Here is a 20,573-nt window from a genome sequence, read left to right as displayed (position 1 = left end):
AAGAAATTGCTGAATTACTCAACCAGCAAATAGCATCATTGTTTACCAATGAACCTGAATCTCCTCAACAGTCCAGCGTATGGTGTACTGAACCTTATGCCACCTATGATGATTACTCTGGGGTCTGTCACAAAGCAACTTAGAGTGCTAGATGTTAATAAGTCAGCAAGGCCAGATAACATTCACCCAAGGCTCCTAAAAGAACTGGCTAATGAGATATCAACTCCATTATGTCAAATATTTCAGAAGTCCATCAACTCAAAGACTGTGCCTTCAGATTGGAAGAGCTCTTATATTACACCAATATTCAAGAAAGGTGACAAAACAAATGCAGAGAATTATCAGCCAATCAGCTGTAGCAAAAACCCTGGAACATATTGTGAATGCCAAAATTCTAGCACATCTTCTTTCCGGCAGTATACTGTCACCAGACCAGCACGGCTTCCATCTGGGAAAGTCAGTTGAGACCAACTTACTTGAAACCAACAATATCATCAATGACCTTCTGGAGAGGGGATTACCAGTTGACATTATTTTGCTTTACCACACCAAAGCGTTTGACAAGGTGCCCCACAGACACCTTAGGGCCAAATTATTGACAGTTGGTATCCACAATGATGTAGTAGAATGGGTGATGAATATCCTGACAGACCAAGAGCAGAAGGTCCAACTTTTCACCAATAACAGCAATAAAGTATTCTCCAAACCATGTGATGTTGTCAGTAGAGTTCCTCAGGGTACCGTCCTACAGTGACGGATCGAGGGGGCGAGGGGGGCGTGCCCCCCCCTAGTGTAGTCTAAAGTAGTGTAATTTACTTAATTAACTCAAGTTTACATTAATTAAACTTGCTCATAACGCAAGTTTATTGGATCAACCTATTTTGCCCCCCCCCCGCTAATTTTTTTTCCGGATCAACCTATTTTGCCCCCCCCCCCCTAAAAAAAATCCTGGATCCGCCCTCGCCGTCCTAGGCCCCACCCTCCTCCTTATTTACATAAATGATATGACAAAGGAAGCCATAAATTACATCACGCTTTATACTGATGACTCCAAGCTTTTTGGACCAGACGTTCAACAAAGTCTGCAATCAGACCTCCAGAGAATCCAGAAGTGGACAAGTGAATGGCTGCTCGAGTTTAACATTAATAAATGCAGTGTCCTCCCTTTTGGCAATAATAATCCTCACCACCAGTATACCATGCATGACCAGAAGTCGCAGGCTGATATTCAGCCACAAACCAGTTGTGAAGAATTAGACTTGGTAGTACTTTTTGATTAGCAACTGAAGTTCCACGGGTATTGGCAACAAGTGGTGTCAAAAGCTAATTGAGGTCTGGGCCTACTGAAACGCACTATCACCAGCCGCTCCTGTACTGTCTTCCTGAGACTTTACAAGGCTATTGTTAGGCTGTTTTTGGACTTTGGAACATGTCTGACATCTCCCTCCTACAAACATGACACCAGAATAACTTATGGAGTTCAAAGATGTGCCACCAAATGCATCACAGGTCTGCAAAATATTCCATATGATAAGAGACTAGAGCACGGAAAAATACCAACGCTGGTCTTCAGACGTTGCAGATTTGATATGATGCTGACCTACAAATATAATAGTCAACCAAACAACACCCTCCTCACAAAACATACAGGTCAACACAACACTAGAGGACACTCACAGAAGCTAGCAAAGCTAAGAGTGAAGACCAGAATGTGCCAAAGATTTTTTACCGAACGTTTTTCCAACAACTGGAACAACTTCCAAGACAAAACCGTGACTGCACCCACTGCAAGTCAAGACTTGACAAAGAATGGAACAACAAGCCATGGAAATGTAAGTGGGACAGTCCATCCCTCTCAGCTGCCAACTAATGCAACATCACTGGGCCCATTTCACAGTGACGTTCCAAATTACCATCATTGACAGAGAACAGAATAGATCCAGCATGGACCTTAATTTCACTCTGAAGTGCAAATTAGGATAATTAATTAAGGTAAAGGCCTAAATCTATCAATAGACAATTCCATTGAAAAACATTTAACAAACCTTCATCAGCCTTTTGAAGTGTCCTATTTTACAGTGCTATACTTTTTCACTGTCATGACCATGTCTTAGTTTACAGAATTGCATATAGGTGTATTTTTGTTTATTTTAAAAGTAAAAATCAGCATATACCTGACTACAGTCAATTTAAATTAGGTAGGGTAACTTAGAAAGGGTAAATAAAAAATAGGAAGGGTAACTACCTTCTATGTACTGTAGTTGTGACATTGATAGACTCTAGGCTTAGATTTTGAGAAATTTTTCAAAAAACAGTAGGGTATGAAACTGGAATCTAGAATTCGATAATGATGATGATGATGCATTTGTTTCCCAAAAAGACCCATAAAACTGTCGTATTGGAGTACAAATAAAAGAGAAAAAAGGAGAAATAATGCGACAAATATTAGAAAGCATAACATAAACATAAAAAGCACTGAGAACAAAATATAGAAGATGGATGTAATCTTTTTAGGAAAATGATTTGTGAAATGGAAAAAGATGGCTGAGGGAGGAAAGTCAAAAAAGCAGCTAAGAATATAAGCAATAACCCCTTAACCCTGGTAGAAAAGAGAAAGGGTTTGTAGAAGAATTTTGTAAGTGATAGATCTTGCGAAAATAATAAGAAAGTAAGGTGAGAATAAATGATGTACAAAAGAATGGAAAATTCATCAGCAATTTGGAAGGAGTTATAGACAGCATTAAAAGAATTGAAAACAATAAGGTTTCAGCTGGGATAACATGGTATATGAGATATTGAAATATGGGGGTTGCAAAGTTAGAGATGAATTGCTGAAGATTATGAATCCAGTTTGTTAAAAGGGGAAGTACCTGGTGACTTCAGGAAAACTAAAATTAAACCCTGGTACTTATCTCTTATAGCCACCACACTCAAGTTCTTGGTCTGAGTAGAACTAGTTTCTTTCTGTATTTCAGTATGTACTTGGTGATAATCAACTTAGCATGAGAGAGATAAACTGCAATATAGTTATATTTTAATTTAATATTTTAGTTGGTATTTTGGTTAGGTCAGAAACCATTTACTATTTATGCGTTCTGGGTGGGGGGGTGGGGGGTCGGGCTGATTTCCACAATTCTCCGTTATAGACTCCATAATTTTGTTACTAAAGTATTTTATTTTCATCATACTTAGGTATATTTCATACTTAGGTTATATTTCATACTATCATCGTAAAACACTTAAATGAAACACGACATCAGCCTAGTAATAGTACTTAATACTTGAAAAAACATTAATTGAAAAAAAGCATTTAACACTTGGAAAAAACTCTTAAATGAAACATTACATTTACTTTATACTGGGATTTTTTTATTTTTTTTTTGTGATTTTTTTTTTTTTTTAGTAAACAAAATTGCCAGATTCCATGCTATTCTTCTGTAATTTTTTAGTGGCCATATACCTAGAAAGAATTGTTTTCTGACTTCAAACTACCTAAATACTTTGCTCCCCCCCCCCTATATGCAAATATATAGCCCAAATTATATATTTCCAATATATTCTGTCACTTGGCTTTGTCTTGTCTCGCGCTAAGCTGAAAAAAAATAGCGAAGAAACCAGTTTTGTTCTCGAGTTTTACACAGCGTAAACTTGAGTGAGTTTTCCATAATACACATGTTTGAGTTTAATTTTGATGATTGTTTGCCTATATTTTGTTTTTCTTCAATTTTTTTTTATTATTTGGCACCCGCTACTGCCAAAAATTGCAGAAGTTCATATGGAAGTCTTTTCAACACAAATGGATTTGTGTTTTTTTTTCTAAGTATGTAAGACACTTCTGGTGTGTTAATTCCTCTTTTTTCCCGTTCATTAGCACTTTTCAACGAAACTAAAAACAAACTCAAATAAAAGTTTCAAATTTAGAAACCTTATCTTCCACAGGGGGGAGAGTATTTTCCGCGAGGGTATTTTCGAAGGAGTGGGTATTTTCCGCGGATGTTACTTTCCGTTGGGTTGGGGGGGGATATTTTCCGCGTTGGGGTATTTTCCGGGGGGTTAAACACCCTCCATTCACTATATTCATTTATGTTATTTTACTGTGTTCATGGCTGTATATATGGCTTTAAAATACATTTATTTATCTATCTAATCTTAATATGCAGAATAATTGTACAAAACACTTTTGAATGCAGATCCGCTATACTCTACCCTCCCCCCTCCTATTGTGCAAATCTATAGCCCAAATGTAATTCTAAAGTAATGATGAAACTAATGAAAAAACTGGCTTGTTCTCGAATTTTACACACTGTAAACTTGAGTGAGTGGTGCTTAATACAAAAGTACCAGAATTCCTTCCTCCCATGGAAATTAAAAAATAGAACTCAAATAAAATTCTTAAATTTGGAAAGCCTTATTTTCCAGGGGGGTAGTTTCCGGGGGGGGGGGTATTTTCTCGAGAGATATCTTCCGGGGGTGGGGGGTAAACGCCTAGAACCGTTAGTACCATACTAAATTATTGGCCTACTAACCCCCTTGAGTTCCTCTGTAATTTTGTGTATGCTTTTAACACTTCTTGTTTCTATTGTATTATTTCACTTCATATTTATGCCCCATTTTCTAGTTTTATATTATGTACAATGTTTATTTTTTACCTTTTGACAATTGAGTACGCATTATAGTGTTGTCATTATACTGATGAGATTGCATGGCATTTTTTTATTTACGATAATTTTTTTTTTAATGACAAAAAAACAACTTGGCATTCTTTGCTTGTGATACTTGTTTATAAAATACAAAATTTATTGTATTGTCCCTGTCTAATTGCCCCTATATTACCTCTAATTTCCCATCTCTAATTCCCCTATATTCCTCATCCCCAAAGTACAGTACACAAGGAAGCACTCATTTCCTTGTTGCCAATATTGGACAGTTTTTTATTTTCTTGTAATCCTATGAAGTAAACATCTAGCGACATATGTTTTACACTTGTATATTTTAATTTCAGAACATTTTGTTTTTGTAAGTCATTGTGATGCCTTTACCAGTAAAAGACCCATTTCTAATTCCAACCCTGTCTAGTGATGAAGAAGCTGCCAATGAAGATTCTCATTCTGATGAAGAGGTATTTTTTGTTTCTTCATATCTTCCACATTTTATGGAACTTCTCTTAGTAAAAAGAAAAAAAGGAAAGAAAAACACATTTCCAGGTTACTGGTATTGAAAGAGTGTATTTTATCTGCATCAGATGGTTATGATTTCAGTAAGAGGTACCAATCAGGAGGGACGGGGGAGGGGGAGGGGGTAATTGCCCGTAGATCTTGATAAATACTTTTTCAATATTATTATTAAAAAATAGAAGAATATAATCCCCTCCCCCTAGATTTCGAAGAATAATTTCTTTTTGTGTCTTCATTAAAAAAAAAAAAATCTTTGCATCCCCCCATACATTTTTGTGAATTAGTGCCACTGATCCAGAAGTATATACATTTGCAATCCCCTTCTGAAGGAGAATAGGGAGGTTGAAAATGCAAAAAATATCCCTTCCTCGTGACCAATGTTGGGAGGGTGCCTGCCACCCCCATAAAAAACTGTGAATCAACGACTGCAATATTTATTTGTTCTTAAAATTTAATGAGTTTCATTGAACTTCCTGGATTGGGCTTTCTTCTGCTTTCTTTTATTTTATTTATTTATTTTTTGGTCAGTGACTGCATGTGAGGCTCCAGCACAATCTGGCATGTAAACTCTGTTTTCCACAGATACTGCTATAGATGAATAGATAAACCTTAAAATGATCAGATATTAAAATGAATAATTAAGTCAAACTTAAAACAAAGAAACATTGCCATAAACAGGGCAGCGGAGTCGGTTATAGGTTATAACCAACTCCGACTCCAAACATTTTCAGTATACCAGCTCAGACTCCACAACTTCAACTCCACAGCAATTTTTTAAAGCTTCATTACTAGATTTTATAATTATAACTGACTCTAACTTCAGAAATTGTCAATTTACCAACTCCAACTCCATTCAGAAAAAAAAAAAAAAACAAACTCTGACCCCACAGCTCTGGCCACAAACAATGATGGGGCTATTCCCCCCCCAATCTTCTAAAGATGAGTGTGATTTTTTCTTTAATGAAAACAATTTGTATTCCAAGCAGTGTATTTTTTTTATCTGTCATAAGAGTAACAACAACACAACAAAAAGATAATACCACAAGGTTAATCAAAGTTTACAAATAAGAATGGTGGTGCTTCTCACCCCCTCTCTCTCAAACCCTGTGAATTGCATGAGTGTCATTTCTGGTTCTTGTTTATCAACAAAACAACAAGAACAACAAAAAAGAATACTGTCCTAATTATCAAGGACGCAGGAAAGAATTAACGAAATTAGAATGGTTTTGTAAATTATATTGAGGAAATCTCAGCAATTTTTTTTTCAACATTGTAATTATATGTTAAAGAGAAACTATGAAATGTATTTTGTTCTCAGTAAAACACAACTGACCGTCTGGTCTCCAAAAGATTTAGGAGGGAGGTAGCTCCGCTCTTGTTTATGGTAGTTTCTATTTGTATAAATTTGACTTTACTATTCATTTTAATATCTGTTTGTTTTAAAATTATTTATTCATCTATAGCATTTTTTATGTTATTATTCTGTTTATGTGTTGTTCCTTTTGGGTTTTGTTTATTTATTCATAGTAATTTCTGTTACTTTTAAGTTTGAACTGTTTTGGGATTTTATTTCTGCTCATCTTAGTTTTAATAATACTCTTTATTTTTGGTTTAAAAACTTTGTTTTTCAAATGGATTTCTGTTCGTCTTTCAACTGAAAATGTTCTATTTACTATTTTTTCAGTTTTGTTGGGTTGCAATTTAAATTTTGGATGAAGTGCCCATAGGGACTTAAAGTGCCAAAGTCTTAAACAGATTCAAGACCAGAATCTTTGGGTCCTTCCCTCTGACTCCTCGCTCTAGTCAAGATTCGATGTTCACCTCCCCCCAATACTCCCTGAAAATTTCAACTTGATCCTGAAAGCCGTTTCCTGTTGACCACCTGGTAGTATGAAGTGTCTTCTGATTTACTTTGCTACTTAATCATGAATCGATTATGGGTTATGAAACGTTTAAGGCAAAACCTTTAGATAAATTGGGGGAAACTTTTTTAGCCCCTCTTGCCCTCTCCACTCAGTCCACTGAGGTCCACTCGACCCCCCAAAACTCTGGAAGTCTCAACTTGATACTCCAGCGATTCCTAAGATAATCCATACATGCCATTCTGGTAACATGGCAACATATACTGCTTTTGGTTTATTAGTTTTAGTGTTTGTGTTGTGTTAGTATTTTAGTGTTGTTTTAGTGTTTTGATTTTTAGTGTTTTAGTATATTTAGTTTTACATTGGTACTTAATCGTGCATAGATTATAGTTCCTAAAATGAGCTTATGATGTGAAAACGTTTTGGTGAATCGGAAATAAAATAATTTTTAACCCCTTCCCCCAAATCACACTTCGAAGTCCTTTTGTGTGATCCCACCCCCTCCTCCCTCCCATAGCAGTGCCCGAAACTTTCAACTCCACCCCCCCCCCCTCCAATTTGTTCGCGAGACATTACATATATATTATTTTGATTAACCAAGTACACTTAATCTGTATTGATGTTAGCTCTGCACAGCAGTGTCAGAGGCAACAACATTGCTTGGTCTGTAGTAAAGAGCCATTATGCTTCATAAAAGGAAACTGGAATTTAGCAGTTAGCAGGACTTTGATTTTAGGTTGTGATTTTAGGATTTTTAATGAGAAAAAAAGGCTATATTTATTGTTTTTTTTTTTATAACTAAATTGAGGATTTCATTTCTAGTTACAACCTAAGAAGAAAAAGGTAAAGTCATTGAAAAAGCATAAAGACTTTGATGATGACTTCAAGTTTGTTGACTCTGTTTCAGAATACAATGCTGACCCGTGGAACGACATTAGTAAATACATTAAGCGAAACGTTTCAACTAGGACTGGAGATGCTATTGCAAAAATCCGAAGTGAGAAAAAGTTGGGAAACGAGGTAAGACTGCTTAATTTTTACCTTGTAATCGATTAATTTTTGAAAGAAACAGCTGAAAAGAGCGACCAATTAGATAAGTTGCTTTTGAATATAATACATTATGTAATATAAAATATAATATAATGTTTTGAATCATTAGAGGAATTAATATTGCGTATATTGTGTTTGAGCAGGGATATTCTGATTTTTCAAACGCCCAATTTAGGGTTCAGCGACCCCTCGTTTTAAGTCACATTTGTTTGGCAATGTCTAATTATTAAGTATTTTTAAAATTTTGGTAAGCAGCTACTAAAATATAAAGTACTACATTTAAAAAAGTATTTCGGTTTAAAATTTCTGCGGTTACTTTTCCCTTCTTTATTTGATGAAATCATGCAACTTAAGGGGGAACTAGGAGTTCCTCCTTTGAAAAATTGAAATCAAAGAAAAAATTACCTTGCAAATAAATTTCTTCATTATAATATGAATTTATTTTTATTTAAAATATCCAAATTCAAGTATTAAACCGCATGAATTTATTCGAATGGAATCTATTGAAATCGAAATAAATCACTAAATATCACTATCGGATGAAATCAGTATCACTATATCTATTTCTTTGTAATCCGACTAATTAAAGGCAAAAAAAACTAAAAGCTAAAATAAAAGCATAAAAAGATGTTACGTGGAACGTATTATTTAATTTGTATTATTTTATTTGTAGTGCATTTCATTTTCTCTTTTTTCCTTGTGTTACTCCACAAGTGACTAATTGACTAATTATTTAATAATTAGACACAAAAGACGCTCCTAGTGGTTGTCTATCAATTCAATTAATTTGTCACTTTTAAATATTATTTCTTGTTAGGACAAATTTCTTTATGATTCCTGCGAGTTTAAATTTCTGTGAGAAACAATCTCAGGGCCAGTCAAGAGCCAGCGAGGGCCATGACTTAGACACTGAGTACTAAAGAGGCCCCTTTAAAAGGAGAGTTAATCAATTTTGCTTTTGCATTGCTCATTAAAGACTAAAACAAACAGAAGAGAGAAAATTGAATTTGTCAAGTCGGGATGGAGTTAGGGTTATTTAACCATTAAAATTGTATGTTCCAAGATCCTGCCTAGTTTTGGCCTTGTCTCTCATTACTACATTATGAATCCTCTCACTTTGAAGATTTATAATGAATTCTACTAAACGACTATATTTAGGAACGGGCTCAAATATTTACCCTGACATCGGTTGGGTAGTGACTACCATTTTGTTCCTTTTGTTCCCTTAGAAAACCAACTATCAGAGTTTTGTTTATTTCTGCGTTTGAGCAATGAGGCTTCATGGAGGTCCTTCCCAACCTCCCGACTCCCGACCTCTTTTTTTTGCTTTGTTTATTCAACTGGCTGAAAATCACCCTGGCTCTCTTAGTTTTCTTAATTATTTTGATATTTTTTTTTTGCCGAACGAAAATTTTGGGGATCTATAAGCTAAAATATGTTTTATTTCACGCAGTAATTTCCCATATTTTACTTTGACAAGTTAAGTAAAATAGAGCAAATAGTAATGACAGAGTATTCCATATCTTTAGACAAAGTATTTTTTAATCAGAGATATTTTGAATTTTCTTACCCATTGAAAAACAGTGACATTCAAATCCATCTATGTACGGTTTGCCCCCCCCCCTAAAAAATGTTCCAAAGTTATTTCTTGGGGAATAATAGAGGGTTGTATTGTTGGATGGCTATGGAAATTTCTTCAAATGTGTCCTTGAACCTTTTATGTATTTTTAAAGCTTTGGTGGCATTTTATGACAATTTCTTTCCTTCAACACTTAATTTATACTTGTGTCATTGTAGAGTGAATTAAGCTTGAAAATAATTGATCAACTTTAGAGTTTTAAAAGGAGGATGGTTTCCTTAACAGCGTATGGTATATTCCATTCCATTTCATTTTTAATTTCTCTTTAATACCTTATAGACTGCAAGAGAAAGCACTGCTTCAGGCGAGAAAGACTATGAAGATGATGAAAATGAGGATCTTAAAAAAGGTAAAATAAGATCTTTATGCGTAGGTGTTAATATAAAAAATGCCGAAGGTGTTTATACTTGGTTCTAGGGCTACTATAATAGAAAGGGCTCAAGTCTTAAGCCTCGGTCTTCTGAAAGTCTGTAATTTTAACTTTACCTGGGAACAAGTAGTCCGTTTTTTTCTGACGCAAAATAGCTCGAGTGTAGTGTATACAGCAAAATATGGACTTTTGTATCCAGGGTGAGATCATTTTTGAAGCTGGATAGGGGTCTACCTAACTGTATACCGAGTATACCGTATACCTAATTGCATGCCCAGTCTTGTGCTGTTTACTGAAAAATGTGTAATAACAATTAATTTAGTTTGCCTTTCGTCAGTGTTTTGACGATTTCAAGAGGGAGGCCATTTTGAAGTGGTGACCCCGTTAGGGAAACTTAAGCATACTGACGCATGACCCGACGGCGGTTCTTGTATTTTTTTTTTTTTTTGTTCTTGGCGGTTATTTCTTGGTAAGGCCTCTTGTTGTCACAGTTAATATGTTCTACCGTCGGTACTACCGTAGAGTTATGATACTGCAAAATATTTTTGTCTAGTAGAATCTGCCAACAATGGAGCATCTTATTCCAAGTTTCACCGCCTCTACTTTTGATGGCATAAAACATTTAGTACCAACTCTTTCCTGTACAAAACTCTTCAATTTTGAAGTAAAATCAACTGAGCCAATGGCTTATCTTGCATAAAAAGTTACGAATTATGTGTCTGTTCTGTCGTTGTCAGTTAAACTTCGAAAGGTTAGATTTTAGTTTTTTTTTTCTGTTTTTTCTTTTCTTTGTTTTCTTTTCTTTAGCACTGAGGACTATTTGTGGGACGTCCTTGTCGAAATATTTGCTTGTTCTTCGTCTTCATGTTTTGCCACTGGCTGACAAAATCCCCGTTTTCTCACCTTTTTTTATTTTTTTTTTTCTTTTATTATTTTCCTTTCTCTCTTAGTTTCATATGAATCCATAGATGTCCATAATGTAGTCTGCTATTTCATTTCTAATATCGATTTCGTCCCTGCTACCTGTATTGAATATTGTGTACTGGTGACCAGATAAGAGAATCCTACTCTTCAGATTTTTATTTATATTTATAGATGTAATAAGGACGAAAGAAAGCATCCTGAAAAGAGCAAAAAAGAAAACCCCAAATGAAGACGAAGAGTTGGGTGATGAAGGTTTCTTTGATGAAGAAAACGCTTTTTTTGATCTAAATTTGACCTTTGAGCAAATGAGCCTCTCCCGACCTCTTATGAAGGTAAGTTTTTAGGTGTTGCAACATCCATACTACAGTTAGGACTACCTTTGATATACTCTGAAAATCTTTCAGAATTCAAATTTTCTCTTAAGTTATTTAGACAGTATATATTTTGAAATACGTTGTTGTAAGTCAAATACAGTATTTTCGACCTGTGAGATATCCATAAGAGTTTAAATACAAGCGTAAATTCTTTTAACAACACATTTGAAATTGCAATATCATCGATTTGCTTGGTTTGTTGGACTTGATCCTTGCTATTGGTAAACCTTTAGCCTAAATCAACTTTGGAAACCAGAATAATGAAGAATGAACCAATCACAAAAATGCATATAATACAAATATTTGGTGTTCTGTTTGGTTCTGTTTGGTAACTATGTTTAATGCCAGACGAAAAATTATGGAAACAAAAAAAAATTTGTCTTGCATTTTGAAATATTTTCTTTTTTTCTTGCGTTTTCTTTTTTCTTGCTTGTTTCTTCTTTCTTCTTTTTTTCTTCTTTCTTTCTATTTTCATATTCCTCTAGTGGATTTTTATAATGTAATGAAAGAGGGTAAAAGTAAATAATTGTTGTCATTATTAAATATACATTCAGAAATTTTTCCATCAGAATGGCGTAAAGAGGGAGGAGGGGGGTGTAATTGCCCCTTCCAGAATATTCACCCCAAGTAGTTTTAGAGAATTTTTTTTATATTTTCATGGATAAGTATTTAATTTTTTTTCATTGGAAAAAAACGAAAAAACAATAAAAATCACCTTGCTCTTCTAAATTAACAAAAAAAAAAAACATATTGTCCCTCTCCCCTACAGTTTCAAATTTACGCCCCTGTACCAGGCAATTGAGGCCTTAGAATTAGGGAATGTACTGTCATTCTGAATTCCCCCGCTTTAAATTTTGAGACTTGGTTCGTTTGGTTCTTGGTTCAGTTCTTTTCTGGATTATCTATTTGCAAAAATAGTTATTTGCAAAAATATGCGGTAGATAATTAGTTTCTTTCTTAAATTGTAGTACCCTGTTTTTCTTTCATATAAAGAACCATTTATAGAGTTTCATCATATGTCTTATTGTATTCAAATTATTGATGTAGATTTTTACAAAATTAATAGGCTATAGTCCATTCGACGGATTCACATTCCAGTTGATGTTTTAAAGATAAAGACAATAATATTGAAAATATTTTTTGTCTACTATTTTTGATAATGTAAAATAATTAACGATAATAAAGAAATTCAATTATTGCAGTGGTGCTAAGCAAAATTAAGTGGGCTAACTCTTTTTTGTGAGATTACTTTCTCTCATTATCTCTTTCTTTTCTCTTTTCATTTTCTTTCCAAAGCTAATTCTAGTCATCTTTTTTTTTTATTCAAATTCTACTTGGAAAAAAAAGAAAAAAAAACTGTCTTCCTAATTTAGTAACTGAGATAAATGATCACTTGAACAAAGTCTAGACCTTAATCATCCATCCAATCACCTAGGACAAAACAGTACATGCAACCCAATAGTCCAAAAATCAAGTCCAAAATTGTGCAAATTCAGCATTAATAGGTGTAAATCATTGTCCCAAAACCAAGCCATAGCATCTCAAGTCTACAAAATTTAATATTCCCCACGTAATCACCACATATCAGGGCTCCTCAGAGGAAAACTCATTGCCTATACAGGTTTCGGCGCCTAATTTAGCTTCTTCTTTACAATCATTCTCGGCATACCTGACCACAAAGGAAGGAGGATAGGAGGATTTTCTTCTGAGATTACTTTGATGCCCACTGGAAAAAAAAACAGTTGCCAAATCGGTTTTTTTCTGTGTTTTGACCTCCCTCCCCAGGGAAAATTCCACTCACCCGCTCATGTAGAAATTATACCTCTTAAAGCTGCGATCCTTGATTTCCCCAGGAGATCAGAATTTGTAGAATGTTTATGCAACGTCAAGGATTTGTTTTGTTGGAAATTTCTGGAGCTTCACAATTTCGTCAAGGCCTATATAAACAACTGAAGATCCTAAATGTTTCATGACTGCCCAAAAAAAGGTTTAAACTCAAATCAAATTTTAGATAAACTCTTACTTCGCGTAATTCCTAAGTATCTGTCACACTTACCCTCTATTAGCCAGTTTGATAACAATAACGTAACAATGAAGAAAGGGTAATACTTTCCTCGGAGATCAGTGTTATTTGGTCTTCGGGTTCCAACAGAGGAGTTTTTTTTTTTTTTTTTTTTTTTTTTTTTTTTTTTTTTTTTTTTCAGGGCAATCTACTATATATCATTCTAGAGATTGCATAAACTCTGTTGGTTCCATCCAAAGGTGACGAATCTTATACTCAGTTTGGTAGGTGTGCCATTTTCTGCCTCATGATTCTGGAACTTAAAAAAAAACTTTTTTTGGTGGTGGTGGGAGGGGGCGTTAAGGGGACTCAGAAATTTGAGCGAAGGAGATACATAGTCGTTTTTTCCGGTTGTCACAAATCATTAATGCTACTGTTTTTTCTTTTTTATGCCTGTCGTTCGACTGGCTCTTTGCCTAGTTGTGTAGTACTGAACGCTGCTAAAGCGCGTCTTTCTTTAATTAAGCATGAATAATAGTAGATGTCACTAGCCCTGTCTTCTCATGTGGATTTTATGTTTTAGTGAAAATTTCTTTTTTGATTCTTTAATGACTGGCAATTAGGAAAATAAATATAAAGTTATCCCCAAAGGGAATGCTTCGAGCTGCCTTGTGTGATCATAATTGTAGTCTCACCATGTTTGTAGTATTATAACTGTTCAATTTTTTAGTGATGGCAATAATTCCAGGGCCATATTATAGCAGACTTATCACGAAAATGAAAATTACGCAGGATAGCAGCTCTAGTAAATTTATCCCGTCCGTAACGTCTCAAATTAAAGAATGATTAAATTTCAAGGATAAAATTTGTGACTGAAAAGTCAGAGTTAAGATTTAAGGTAGAATTAAAATCAGAGTTAAGATTTTTTTTTATTAAAAAAAATGCAATCTTGGAAAAGCAATTTTCCTATCTTAATGATGAATCTGGCAAAAAAAAAAAAATAAAAAAAAATAAATAAATAAAAGACATTGTATTAATACAATGCATGGGAAAAAAATTAGTGTAGGCCTTTATATAAACTTTTCAAATCATTTTTTGCTGTTTCAATTTTTCACTTATCTAGCGTTAAAATAAAGAAAAAATAATGTCATTCATAAATCTTGTTTTTTTATTAATTTGTGTGACTACGGCGTAGCTCAAGCATAATATAATTGACTATGATCCAATGAGTATTATGTCGAATAGAGAAGTATTTTAATAGTCCATAATTGTGAGTATCCCTTTGACAGTATTAAGTTTAAAGTCAGTGAAGGACTTCGCAGTAAAGTATTAAAAACTCGTAAATTGAATAAATCAATTATAGTAGACAAGAAACACTATCATAGGCATGGCCCAAACTTGGTATCTTTTAGTGAATCAATTAGTTGTGAAATAAAAATAATAAAGACATTAAAATACAGTCATCACAAGTGTCAACGCGTGCAAAAGTTATGATCACATTTGTCAAAACGCACAGGTAAAAAATATTGAAAAAACGAACAAAACTTGGCACAAAGCTTCGAGAATAACGCTGTGGCCTGGAGTAAACTGGTTTCAGTTTTCTCCAGCCGCTTCTCCGGGGAGTCGAGATCTAAGAGGGAAAAGGGGAGTGGGAGGAAGTTCATGTAGGACTTCAAGAAGATGAGATTTGTGTTGGTGTTTTGTAGACTATATTTGAAACCGCTCATATGAAGTTAATTTCTGAGCAAATTATGTTAATAATGTTAATTATGATTTGTGGTTTTGGGTGCAACAAAATCAAAATAATGGGGAATAAAGTTCTTCCTGTCCATTAACATTTCCCAGGGCAAATTCTGCTAGTTAAGCGTTCTATGCACAATGTATGATCATGTTTACAACAATATTCTGTTTTGATTATCTGTATAGTTTTATTATTCTATTTATGACTATTTTAAGATTTTACCTATTATTTACAGTTTTATTTAAAAGTGCAGTTTGCTTTCTTCTGTTGATTTCAAATCGATTTTTAGCTCAAATTAAGGCAAAATTGTAGATACTGCATTGCTTTACTGGAAACTAAGCTTTCTCGAGTGTTTTAGAGAGTTGAAATCGTTTCGTAAAATTTATTGATTTCATAACTGGTAAAAGATTATTGAGAACTTAATGAAGTATTCTTTTGTTTTCTACAGTCCACTTAAGGATTTTCCTGTTTCTATTCGTGTTTCATTGCGTTAGTTTTGTTTTTTTCAGTAAAGCGCTAGTTTTTCAGAATTCAGAATTCTATTAGTTTTTTTCTTTTAGGCCATTGGCACTATGAACTATGCCCACCCGACTCCAATTCAAGCGGCCACGGTGCCAGTTGCGCTTCAAGGTCGTGACATATGTGGTTGTGCTGCAACAGGAACTGGTAAAACTGCCGCATTCATGCTCCCTGTGCTGGAGAGACTTTTTTACAGACCCAGACAAGAGACTGCCACAAGGTTTGTAGGGTTTATACTGCTAATCGCAATAATTGCTATAATTTAATTTATTGCGATATAGACCTACTTTATGACAGTTATTAACAGTGACAGTTATTATGACTATTATTATGACAGATAGTGAGTTAGAAAGTCGACAAGGGTTTTAATAATAGGTTCGGGTAAAACTCCTTAGTATGGTTTTCAGTGAGCTTTATAACAGTTTTTTTTTTACTTTAAATTCATTTTGTTTGAATTTTTCTTTTTATGCTCACTGAACCAGGGACGCCAATTCGTGAAAATGTAAGTAGCAACATATACGCTACTTTTCAAAATCGGGGGGGGGGGGTGCTATTTTGTTGTTATTAGATTTTTTTTCAATGAAAATGGCACAAAGTTTTTTTTTTGTGGAAATTCAAAAAAAGAGTGTTTTTTTTTAATCTGAGGGTAAGAGCGAAAAATATAGGGAGGAATTTCCCCCACCCCATCCCCGATGGTCGCCCATGGATAGAACAAAGCTAAAGGAATCGGCAAGAATTTCCCTGGTTTATTTCAGCTGAGACTTCTTTGTTTTATTAGTAAAAAATATTATGCACCGTAATTAGGCTCAATAGTAAAACTCGTTGTTTATTAGTTTCTTATTAGTAAAGTCATAGTCCAATTGTTTGATTAGTAAAAAAACATTGAACGTTGTAAAAGTTTTTGTGATCACTATTTGATCTGCAGTTTACAGTCTTGGCGGGAAATTCAAATAAAAAAGATAACTTGATGAGTAAAAACGGGGGAAGGATTGAGGGAAAACATGGACAAGGAGATGATAGGTGAAATAGTTAGAATTGAAGGAAACTTAATAATGGTTTCCTATTTATTAATGATTACTTGTAATTTGTAATTGTAATTGTAATTTGGTTAAGAATCTGTTTTGTTTATGACTTCTGTTCAAATGAAATAAAAATATCGGTTTTTTACTACTGTGAAAATTGAAAATCAACTTCACTAAAAAGCCCGATTCTCTGCTGTCTCAATTTTTTTTATACGATTTAACTTATAATAATATAAATGATTTTCATGAAAGATAAAAAAAAATAAAAATAATACACTTTTAGGCAACCGTTTCTCACTCGTTTTATTCTGCTAATGATATTTCATCGAAGGATGCTCATCAATTTTACATTTTAATTTTGACATTCACCAATTTCACATTCATCACTTTTAAGTATAAGATAAAAAAAAGTATAAGTATTAAGTATAAGATAAAAAAAAAATAATACACTTTCAGGCAACCGTTTCTCACTCGTTTTATTCCGCTAATGATATTTCATCGAAGGATGCTCATCAATTTTACATTTTAATTTTGACATTCATCAATTTCACATTCATCACTTTTAAGTTTCTGTTTATCATTTGAACTCACCAGAATTTCATTACTGACTATGAAAGGTGAGAATAAACTAATCAAATGATTACGGAAAATTTGATTAGCAAGAGCATCATTAGTAAGAAAATTTGTAAGATTGGTAAATTAGTACATTAGTAAGTAAATTAATTGCAAATTAGTAAGAAAATTTGATTGAAAATTGAGTAAGATTAGTTTGATTAGTAAGTAGTATATTATTCTGAGGCAATAGAAATATTGAGGAAGGGATTTACCGTTTGTATAGACAATTAACAGAAAAATAATAAAGTTAAGAGGACTGTAATATTCGTAGCAGATTTTTTTGTAATCTAGAATACTGCTGGAATTCTATCTTCTTCGTAATGAATATTTGTTGGTTATTATTAGCTTGTTCGTTAATTTAATAAAAGTTGTTTCCGCACCCAACATTTTGTCAGCGTTTTCATCTTCTAGTACGTAATTGTTTTTCAAAAAAAAAATAATGTTTGCTTTTTCTCTTTTTTTTCTCGTTCGTTTTTTCAAAACTCTGTTTCCCTTTTCCCCTCGCCTTTTTCCTTACTTTAACATAGAGGAAAACTGATAAAATGTGATTTTTTTCCTTGTTTGAAACCTCTTTCAGTGCGAAGAAGGCTCTAAGAAATGTAGTCTCGGTGCATTGCTAAACAGATGAACCAAATAATTTTTTTGAGCAATAACAAATAATAGGATTTTTATATTGAAGGCTGACAGCATGACTAAGCATAGTTAAGCATAGTTAAGCTAAGCATAGGATGCATGATTAAGCATTGTTACTCTGCATAATAATACAAATAAAAAAATAAATATTTGCCGAAGTACTTTTTTTTGCTAATTTAAAAGGAAAGAAAGTAAGTCGAGATTACAAAGAGGAAGAGATAAGGTAATTGAAAAAAAAAAAAAAATGGTTGCTTGGATTTATTTTTAAATTCAATGAAATCCTCAGACTTCAAAATCTGCTTAACACTTCAGCATGGCAAATGTTAGACACTTGATATCTGTAGAAAGCCTCTGACGACTTTCTGTCCGTCTTAAATTTTCTTCGTTCTGACTTAGAGTTTGTTATTAAAATTGAATTAAAAACAAACGGCCCCTTAAAGCTACTTCAGACCTAGACGGGAAAGCTTTTGATGTACGCCTATGGACGCCTTCTCGATTGCAAGGTGTGAAGTTTTTCACAGCACAAACTACTTAAGGTGATAGGTCCCCAAGAGTTTCCTGACCCTAATTACCTACTCTTGATTAAGATAAAATAGAAACCCTCAGGTTAGTATTGTATGAGCCTACTTGTAGGTTTTCTCGGTAACCCATGCTTTCAAGCAAGGAGTTCGCGTTAAGTAATATTTCAATATGTGATCACTTTATCTTAAGTTTAAAAATCTTGCCGGTAATCAGTCGCAAATAAATGTCTCTGGTGCATGACTTTAAAGTAATTAGAAATTTGAATATGTGGATAAGCATTAGGACGTCTTATAGGAAAGCATCTCCGTAATAATCCCAAGAAGAAGAAGCATTAGGGCCTCGTCAGGTTTGGAAAAAGTTCCAAAGCTGTCAGCAGGAGAATTTGACACAATTCCAAAAGCTGCCAACACTTAGCAGCCCAACTTGTGTTTTGACGGCTTTTCTTTGAGCAAAAAGTATTTTATATGTAAAACTGATATTTTCAACAACAACAAAAAAAAAATCTGCCAACAAATTTGAAAACTGCCAAGTTACATTGCTACTATACTACTGCACTTTTTGCGCGATGGGGCTTCGTTTTCACGCGGATGAGAGTAGGATGGAAGTCATCCATCCACGCGAGCCCAACTTGTGTTTTGACGGCTTTTCTTTGAGCAAAAAGTATTTTATATTTAAAACTGATATTTTCAAAAAAAAAAAAATCTGCCAACAAATTTGAAAACTGCCAAGTAACATTGCTACTGTACTACTGCACTTTTTGCGCGATGGGGCTTCGTTTTCACGCGGATGAGAGTAGGATGGAAGTCATCCATCCACGCGAACCGTGTCTCTTCGCGCTGGATTTCTTAAACGAATGTATTTTTTGATTCCGTATTGCTCTCATCCATCACGCATTAAACCTGACGAAGAGCTCTAGTTCAACTCTTGAGATTTTGGGTAGCTTTTCTATGTAACTACCAGAATCTGTATTCAAAGTGATTTTTTTTTTCAGGGTATTAATATTAATTCCAACGAGAGAACTTGGTGTTCAAGTTTACCAAGTTGCAAAGCAGTTATCTCAGTTTACGGATATAGATGTTGCGCTCTCTGTTGGAGGTTTAGATTTGAAAGCTCAGGTAAGCAGAAAGCTCTTACGAATCGTTTATATTTAGATTTATAGACATGCTTTCATTTAAATTGTTTTGTTAGTTATTGGAAGACTACACAGTTGTTTATGGCCAAACTAGAAAGAACTTGCGTATGTTTCCCTCAAACAGCCAAATTTTCAAATTCACCTAAAAATGATGATTAGCTAACTCGTCAGAATTCATAGTTCATAAGTAAAGTTGATTAACTGTCCTTTTTTAAGATTCTCGTATCCAATCACCTGAATAACCCTTAAACTTTTCTCGTAAGAACATAGCCCCCACCCCCTCCCCCCTCTCAAATAAGAATTAATGCCACAAAAATTACAAGACTATCGAATGCTGTCTTTTTGGAAGTCAATTTGCTAAGTTTATATTAAGTTAATGCTCTATGAAAGCACCCTCACATTGCCATTATATACTAATATGAAATATTCACAGCATTAATATCAATGTCAGTAATGCACCCTCTGTTTAAGTTTTATCTATTCTTTGTTTATGGAGTCAATACATATTTTAAGAAAAAAAAAAAAAAAAAAAAAAAAAAAAAAAAAAAAAAAAAAAATGCGAACTCAGCCCTAAAGACGCAACTACAATCCTACTAATCCCAGGTAGTTTTCCCTAGTTTTCCCCCTCCGTCGTCACCTCCCTCGTTCAGCTACAAAAAATGCCCCTTTTTACCCCAGTAAAATTTTAGACTGAAAGATATAGAAGAACTTTCGTCCCGTAAACAGTTGATATGTTAAATAAAGGAATTTTTAAACATATTTATTAAAAAAAATATCTCTTGTTTGTGTGCATTTAGTTATTTTTATCTCAGAAATTAGCTGCCAATATTCCAAATGTATTACTTGATATTTTTTGGAAGCCTTTTTTACGGCCTTTTCCTTGAACTAAGCGATCCCTCGATTCGTCCAGTCCCTTTCCTTCGGTTTTATTTGTTATGAGTTTTTTTTTTATTATCCGAAATATGCTATTTTACTATATCTTATTCATACAAAT

At 33.9% G+C, this 20,573-nt stretch overlaps 1 protein-coding gene across 3 annotated transcripts in view; it reads left to right on the top strand.

The window, feature by feature from the left end:
• The window catches only part of Rs1 (Dead-box helicase Rs1), a 74,596-nt gene that overhangs the window by 17,995 nt on the left and 36,028 nt on the right, over nucleotides 1–20,573 (top strand). For all 3 annotated transcript variants that reach the window (XM_089104967.1, XM_089104969.1, XM_089104968.1), the window contains exons 2-7: nucleotides 5,003–5,119; nucleotides 7,859–8,056; nucleotides 10,005–10,074; nucleotides 11,191–11,351; nucleotides 15,697–15,875; nucleotides 19,439–19,562. In XM_089104967.1, the coding sequence (XP_088961093.1) occupies nucleotides 5,030–5,119; nucleotides 7,859–8,056; nucleotides 10,005–10,074; nucleotides 11,191–11,351; nucleotides 15,697–15,875; nucleotides 19,439–19,562 (822 nt within the window). In that variant the 5' untranslated portion in view covers nucleotides 5,003–5,029. The remainder of the gene's footprint in view (nucleotides 1–5,002; nucleotides 5,120–7,858; nucleotides 8,057–10,004; nucleotides 10,075–11,190; nucleotides 11,352–15,696; nucleotides 15,876–19,438; nucleotides 19,563–20,573) is intronic.

This window comes from Artemia sp. Qi Xiang Cuo, chromosome 19 (assembly GCF_049724085.1).
Source record: "Artemia sp. Qi Xiang Cuo chromosome 19, ASM4972408v1, whole genome shotgun sequence".
NCBI classification, from domain to species: domain Eukaryota; kingdom Metazoa; phylum Arthropoda; class Branchiopoda; order Anostraca; family Artemiidae; genus Artemia; species Artemia sp. Qi Xiang Cuo.
The sequence above is the reverse complement of the archived record's forward strand: the minus strand, read 5'-3'. Positions and strand labels throughout refer to the sequence as shown.